The following is a 7,160-nucleotide window of genomic DNA, read 5'->3' as shown; positions in this document are numbered from 1 at the left end:
TCCATGAGGACGTGGGTTCAATCCCTGGCCTCGCTCAGTGGGTTAAGGATCTGGCATTGCCGTGAGCTGTGGTGTAGATTACAAAAGCAGCTCGGATCCCGCTTTGCTGTGGCTGTGGTGTAGGCCGCTGGCTACCACTCCGATTAGACCTGGGAACCTCCATATGCCGAGGGTGCGGCCCTAAAAAGACAAAAAGAGAAAAAAAAAAAGAAAAGAAAGAAAGATATAAAGCAAGCAAGCTCTGGATTTATCTCCGTAGATGATAAATAATGTTTATTAAAGCAGCTGTGATTCTCTGACGGAGCATCTGGGAAGACATATCGGGCTCAGGACTCCTGCCCCACCCCCTCCACACCCACCCAACTCTGGCAGTGACAGTTTGTCATCATGCTCCCTGAACCCTTCCCAGGCCCCTGGAACAGCAGTCCCGACAAGGGGCTGGGGTGGAGACGTGGCTCATGAGCGCCCCCTGGGGGAACCCGAGGGCTGAGTCGGTGGTGCCATTTCCTCCCCAGCCGTCAGGCCTGCCTTGAACCCATCTGAGCTCCCTGGGGCTCTGCCTCCGCCAGGGCTGCCAAGCGGAAGGCCTGCAGAGCCTGCACCAGCAACCGGGGAAGGCTTCGTGCCAGCGTGGCTGGCTCCAAGCCCACCAGGCCGCCAAAGACCACGTGCCGGCCCCCCAAGCCTGCTTGAATCCAGGCTCGGAAGAGCCCGGTCAGTGTCTTGGAGCCCAGATCTGCCAGCACCTGCAGAAAGAGAGAGAAGAGGCAGCTCGGGGGCCCACCACCCTACTATTGGCTCCTCTCCTCCTTGCCCCCAGAAACTCCCCCAGACCCCCCCATCCCTCCCCCCATCCTGCTCACTTGGCCACACCCTGCCCCACCAGCTTCACACCCACCTGGCACCCAGTTCCCACACCGCTGCCCTTCCCCTGGGAACCCCTTACCTCCACCCCCAGGACTGCTGGACCCCTGCCCATCAGGGCTGACCCAGGCGAGCCTTCTGTGCACACTGCGAGGGAGTCTGGGAAGCCTGGGGACCCACCTCATGAAAGTCCATGGCCAGGCGCTCTGAGGGGACCTGCAGAATCCAGGCGTGGGTGCCCTGGAGGGTGGCCAGCTTCTGCCGCAGGGGCTCCAACCCAGGGCAGCCTGCAGGAAGGGGAGAGGCGGCGGGAATAAGAGAACTGACACTAGCAGGAGGCCGTAGGTGGTATCCCCACAAGGACCTGGGGCCACGTCCCGGTGGGCCGACTTCTCCTGCTGCAGATGGGGCGGCCGAGGGCCAGCCGAGGCTCAGAGACGTTAAATGGTAACACAAAGCCCAGATTCTGTTGACAGTGATGAGGGCCCAAAGTCACAAGTCCCCCAGCCAAGGAATCATCCGCCCTGCTGCGGAGGAGGGGGAGCGTCGGTTTGACTGAGGCGGGATGGATTGAAACTGCTTCCCGGCACAGACTCTGCGGGAATCCGAGAAACCCGGCCTGGGCCCGCCCTAGGCCTAGTCCACGGCAATCGCCGGCAGGGGGCGTCATTACCGTTTGCTTCTGCGCGCGGCTCCGACCTCCGCTTCGGAAACCTCGTGCCCGCAGCCCACGATCCTGGGGAGATGCAGGATTAGGGGGACGCCTCGGCCGCGCTGGGCTGGAACCCGAGCTAGGCTGCAAGGGCCTGGGGTACCTGGGTGCAGCCGCTGCTCGTGAGAAGGGCGCCTGGGCGGATCCCGGAGCCGCGGAGCTGGGCGAGTCAGGGCCGGGGCCAGGCGCCGCACCCCCGGGCGCGGGCCGAACAGTTCCTGGGCGCCTCGCAGCAGTTCCAGCAGGGTGTGCGCCAGCGAGCGCAGTTCTGCGGGCGGGACAAGGGTCCAAGCGGCGGTCAGACGCGGGCCAGACCCCCAGTCCCCCAGGCCAGCCCCGGGAACCGGAACGGGACTGACCACATCGGCGGCGGCGCTGCAGGCACTGCTGGTGCGCCAAACGCGCACAGGCGCCCGCGGGCCCCGGGCACAGGTGGGCGTAGAAGGCGCAGGGCGGGGCGGCCTCGGCCAGAGGCTCCTCTTTCGGGTTCCAAGCCAGAAGCTCCCTGCAGCTGGGCTCGTGGCTGAAGGGGGCCGCTGCGGAGGAGCGGCAGAAACTAGCTCACACACACCCCGCTTTGGGCTCTAGCCCCCCAAAACCCTTCCCCAGAGGGAGACAGGCTTTCCCAACGCAAGAGGCTGGAAACAGGCAGGGTGGAAATGGGCTGGTCCCAGGGCAGTTAGTGGGACCCTGGGGAGAGGGCAATAGGAAAGGGATGCTGACCACTCATCTGCTCCCGGAGCCAGTCCTTGAACACAGCCACACGGGTGTAGACTCCCGGCTTCCCTGGCTCCCCACATCCGTCCCCCCAGGAAGTGACTCCGTACAAGACCTCCCTGGGGTGGGGACCAGGCTCAGAACAGGTCAGGGGGCCTCCAGAGTCACCCTGTGAAGACCCAAGCCAAGAGAGAGGGCACTGCATTGATGACCCCCCAGCTCTCAACTCCCCTGGGGTTATCACTCTTGTACCCATTTTAGTGATGAGGACATAGAGGCTCAGAGAAGCTCAGTGACAGTCTGATTGTAAAAGGAGGCTGTCCCGCCCACGGGGAGTGGCCCACCAACACCCTCGGATCAGTCAAGGCTCATACCTGGCACGAGTCAATGCCCCCGGCCAGGTAGCCAGCACAGAGCATGCTGCTAGGGCGCAGCCCAGGTCCCAGGGCCCTTCTGCAGGTATCCGGGCTGAGTAGGGGCACTCGGGCCTCCCTCACCGCCTCAGCCTCAGGCCCATCTACAGGGAAGGGGCAGTGGAAGGGGCTCAGGCCTATACCACAGCCACAGCAACTGGGATCTGAGCTGCTTCTGTGACCTACACCACAGCTCGTGGCAATGCTGGATCCGCGACCCACTGAACAATGGCAGGGATCGAACTCTTGTTCTCATGGATACTGATCGGGTTCAGGGAACTCTCTCCCAGTCCCCTCCTTGGACCCTCCCCCTTTATGGGGTGGGCAACATTTTGCTAAGGCAGCTGGACGCAGATAAGAATCCTACAGCCTGGCCTTCCCAAACTCCATCGCCCCACCCCACTCTTCCCACCACAGGCGCAGCTCACCCAGGCCCCACCCTCCCTAGTACCTTCGAAGAGGGCACCCCAGCCCGCGATGGCGCAGGCGGTGCCGGCGGGGGGCTCCTGGGGCTCCTGGGGCAGGCACACAGGGCGCGCCGCCCCTGCCGGGCTCACGGGCGTCCACAGCTGCACCAGGGCCAGGTCGTTGTGGAAGGTCCGAGGGTCAAACTGAGGAGGGGGTGGCAGTGCAGTGTCAACGAGGTTCGGGGTAGGTTGCCGTTGCCAACTCTGAGGTCCTGGGGGCTGCCCTCTCACCTTGGGGTGGGGCAAGATGCGGTTCACAGGTACCTCCTCCGCTTTTTCCCCGCGGGGCCCCTCGGCCAGCGTCACGGTCCACAGAAGCTCGTTCTGGGCGCTGCGGGGCGAGAGGAAGAAGACACGCAAGACAAGGATGCAGTGATGTCCCCTGGAGACCCTGCCCTCCGCCCACGGGTCCCACCCAGCGATCCCGCACGCCGGGCTGCTTCTCCGCCTGGGGGCAGGGAGGGCGGGCTTGGGAGAGGCCGCGGAACCGAGTGGGTCGAACACCCAGGCAGGTGCGTCCCAGAGATCTCTGTGCTGCTGGGTAGGCAGCAGGAGCGCCTTGAAGGCAGAGACAGGGTGGGGACCGCCGCCAGGGGGCAGCAGAGACCGGCCCTCGCTCGTGGCACCCGCCCGACGACCACGGAAGAGCTGAACCGGGGATCTGGGCCGGGCAGGGGCCTAGGGGCAGATGTACCCCGCGAAGCAGTGCGCCGCCGTGAGCACCCAGGATGCCGCCACCAGGACGCCGCCGCACAGAGGCTGCCCACCGAGTTGCAGCCTCACCAGCCAGGGCCAGGACCCTGGGGGTGCAGCGCTGCCCCCCACAATGCGGCCGTGGGCCCGCGTCACGTTGACAGTGCCCGGGTGTCTCTCTCCACAAGGACCTAGAAAGACCGAAGCGGTGTCAGGAGGGACAAGTCCTGGTCGTCCTCACCATTGAGACCCGTCCCCCCGGGGGCGTCCACCTGCCTTCAACCCTGCCCCCGTGAACCTTTTCAGCCTCACCTGGCTCAGGTGGATCCTGGAGGAAGGGGGCTTGAAGCCTGGGCCACCCAGGTGCTGTTGAGAAACAGACCTCTGAGCCTCGTGGCACCCTCCCACCCTTCCTCCACCCCAGGCTGGGCCGGAACCCTCTCCTGCCTCACCCCCCACGGGTTCACTGCCCTTACCCTCCCCCATAGCAGTCAGGGGCTCTTTCAGCAGCCATGAACTTCTCACTGTTCACCAAACGAGCCCAGACCGGTCCTGCCCTCCTGCCTTTGCACATGATGTGCCCAAGCCTGGTGAGCCCTTTCTACCTGGCAAGACCTTCGGGCGCATCATCTTGGCTGCAGCCCTGCCCAGTCTCTGTCCCCAAGGTGTGATGGGAAGGGATGGGGTGGGGGGGGGAGACAGGAGATCAGGCCCAGGGCAAGCTCACCAGGGCATGGGGTGGTGTGGTTGGCACAGCTACGGCACTCGTGCAGCCTGTGCTGGATCTCCATCGCCACTCGATTTACTGCCCACTCGGCGCTCCTCTGGGCAGCCCGCAACACTTTTGTCCCCTGGGCTGACAGAGCTGCTGGGACAGGGGCGCAAGTCAGGCGCAGCTGGGGTCTTCCAGGCTGGTCCTCCTTCTGCCAGCCCTGAGCCCCACCTTCGGAGACCCAGGGGGGAACGCAGGTTGGGCGCCAGGTGCCCGGGGACAGAACGCGGAGGACAAAGAGCCTGGGACCTCAGGCCCCAGGACTCAGGAGCAAACTCAGACCAGTTTCTTAGATCAAGTTACCTCCGTAATTTCAACTGAGTTGGGCAGGAATCTTTGAAAAGGGCCCTTCCTAAAAAGCCTGACAGAAAAACAGCCCTCCAGAGGTACAGACAGCACAGAACCCAGGTGCATTGGCACAAAATGATCGTGGTCGAGTGGCCCACCTCGGGGCCCAGAGAGCCAAGAGGATGCTGCCCTGAGCCTCTTCCTCCCTGCTAAACCCAGAACTTTCCAGAAAGCCCACCTTTGGGCAGGGCTTGCCGGCCCCCCTGCCCGGAACCCCCACCCACACCCCCGCCTCTATGTTCGATCGCCCTCGGCGACTCTCCAGACCAGCCTGGGCTCACCTTGCAGGGTGCTGGGGGGCAGGCGCAGGTACAGTGGGTGCCCATGGGCAAACTGTGGCCCTGGGAGGGGCGGCAGCAGCAGCAGCAGCACGGCCAGCAGCATGGTGACCGGGAGCCTGGGCAGGTCACCCTGTGCTCTTTCCCCCTCGGGGTCCTCCTTCCTCCCGGCGCTTGTGTCCTGGTGCCTGCCTCCCACGGCTGCCTTTCTGCCCCTGGGCACTGAGCTCTGCTTCGCATCATCTGACTCTCTTCTCTTACATCGCAGTGGCCCGCTTCCCCTGGTCAGTCCCTCACCTGGCCCTTAACTCCCAGGAGGCCGCAGGGGAAACGGGGCTTGGGGGGCTATATAGAGCACAGACTGGGGGGCACACGGGAAGGGGGCCAGGCCGGGGGAGGGATGAGGGTAGTGGGTTCGACTCTCACCTTTGAAGTCCCATCATCCAGGCTCTGAGGCCCCCCTTCTGTCAAAGGAGCCCTTGTTTCTGCGGCTCCATCAAAGGGGCCTGGACAGGCCAGAAGAGCTGACGGTTAGGCTGGGGGCCAGGCGGAGGGGGGCTGGCGGCCAGGGGCTGGCCCTGTCTCCAGGGCTCCGATGGGAGGCGGGAGTCCCATCTGCCTCTATTCCCCAAGGAGTTTACAACTCTGCTGGAGGCAGTCGCTCCTGGAGGGAGGAGGGCAGGGGGTGTCTGAGGGTCCTTGGCAGCCCCACCCCTAGAGGAGGTGCCCAAGCTCCCAACCCCTCTGCCCCTAATTGCTTGGCAGCGTCCCCTCCCCAGTGTGGCCATGTCTAAAGATGATCAAAGCGCCCTAATTAGCGCCGTAATTGCTGCACTGGGGGTGGTGGTTGGCAGGGAGGGGGGGAAGAGGCAGAGGCGGGCGGACGCTGGAGTGGCCCGGAGAGGAAGGCGGGAGATGAAAGGCCCCACCAGTGGCCCAGTTCGGGAAGGACAGGCCCCGGCAGCTTCTGCCACTCTCCCAGACCCCCTGCCCCTGCAGAGGGCCCGCTCAGCCTGCCCGGCATTGTTCTGAGTTGCTCTGACCCTGATCTGGCAGGAGGGCGTCTTCTGGAGTCTCACGGGAAGGGCCACCAATGGGCAGCTCTCCTGGGACTGAGTCCCCACCTGGGGCAGAGAGGAGGTGCCCTTTTGCCCCACAGAATATCCTGGGGCCAAACAAAAGAATCCCGGCACCCTAATTCAGCCTGGGGACCCACAGCGGCTTTGGCAGACGCAGTCCTTTTTCAGAGCAGCTCTGTCATGGCATCTCTTAGTAATACTACCCTTTCTTCTCCAGCCCTTGCTTCTTCTGCACAGGTGAACCTGCCCTGATTGGATCTGACTCCTCCTTTATTTATTTATTTTTTCTTATAAGGGCCGCACCCTCTATATATGGAAGTTCCCAGGCTAGGGTTCGATTCCGGAGGTACAGGGGCCGGCCTAGGCCAGATCTGAGCTGTGTCTGCAACCTATACCACAGCTCACCACAATGCCAGGTCCTTAACCCACTGAGTGAGGCCAGGGATCGAACCTTCATACTCAAGGATACTAGTCGGGTTTGTTACCACTGAGCCACACAGGAACTCCGGGGTTTGGGACTTTTTAATCTCCAAAGTCTTGGCAGAAAGGGTGTTTGCTCAACACAGCCTGTATTTGAAGCATAAACAGAGGTTTGAGAAAATATCTAAAGGAAAAGTATCTGTGGTTTCAAGAGAGTCATCAGAGTAGGGGCCCAGAAAGCAGAGATGGGTGGGAACGCTTAGCAGACCCTGGGGTGGAGGCCAACAGCTCAGATGCATCCATAGGTTCTTGTGTTCAAAATGAAGGGATTAAGGAGTTCCCATTGTGGCGCAGCAGAAACAAATTTCACTAGGAACCATAAGGTTGCGGGTTTGAT

General features: G+C 62.9%; 1 protein-coding gene across 2 annotated transcripts; it reads right to left on the bottom strand.

The window, feature by feature from the left end:
* PRSS56 (protease, serine 56) lies at positions 241-5,976 on the bottom strand. Of its 2 annotated transcripts, XM_021075286.1 has the most exons (13): positions 5,691-5,976; positions 4,594-4,731; positions 4,179-4,232; positions 3,868-4,057; positions 3,405-3,504; positions 3,158-3,317; positions 2,668-2,810; positions 2,300-2,462; positions 1,936-2,112; positions 1,680-1,844; positions 1,538-1,600; positions 1,045-1,151; positions 241-746 (listed from the first exon to the last, which is right to left on the bottom strand). In XM_021075286.1, the coding sequence occupies exons 2-13, from the start codon at positions 4,655-4,657 to the stop codon at positions 519-521; spliced, it is 1,614 nt and encodes a 537-aa protein (XP_020930945.1). In that variant the 5' UTR covers positions 4,658-4,731; positions 5,691-5,976; the 3' UTR covers positions 241-518. The 2 variants fall into 2 exon arrangements, with proteins under 2 accessions (XP_020930945.1, XP_020930946.1); XM_021075287.1 differs by lacking the exon at positions 4,179-4,232.

The sequence above is a fragment of the Sus scrofa genome, chromosome 15 (genome assembly GCF_000003025.6).
Source record: "Sus scrofa isolate TJ Tabasco breed Duroc chromosome 15, Sscrofa11.1, whole genome shotgun sequence".
Classification (NCBI taxonomy): domain Eukaryota; kingdom Metazoa; phylum Chordata; class Mammalia; order Artiodactyla; family Suidae; genus Sus; species Sus scrofa.
Note: the sequence above shows the minus strand (reverse complement) of the source record. Positions and strands in the feature narration are given on the sequence as shown.

Bases quoted from the DNA above. Each gene is read 5' to 3' on its own strand.
- PRSS56 (XM_021075286.1), bottom strand. From the start codon at position 4,657: ATGGAGATCCAGCACAGGCTGCACGAGTGCCGTAGCTGTGCCAACCAC. The intron at 3,318-3,404 runs GTGAGAGGGCAG...CCCCCTCCTCAG, and splicing joins GCATCTTGCCCCACCCCAAG to TTTGACCCTCGGACCTTCCA. The intron at 2,463-2,667 runs GTATGAGCCTTG...GGGTCTTCACAG, and splicing joins GGGGCATTGACTCGTGCCAG to GGTGACTCTGGAGGCCCCCT.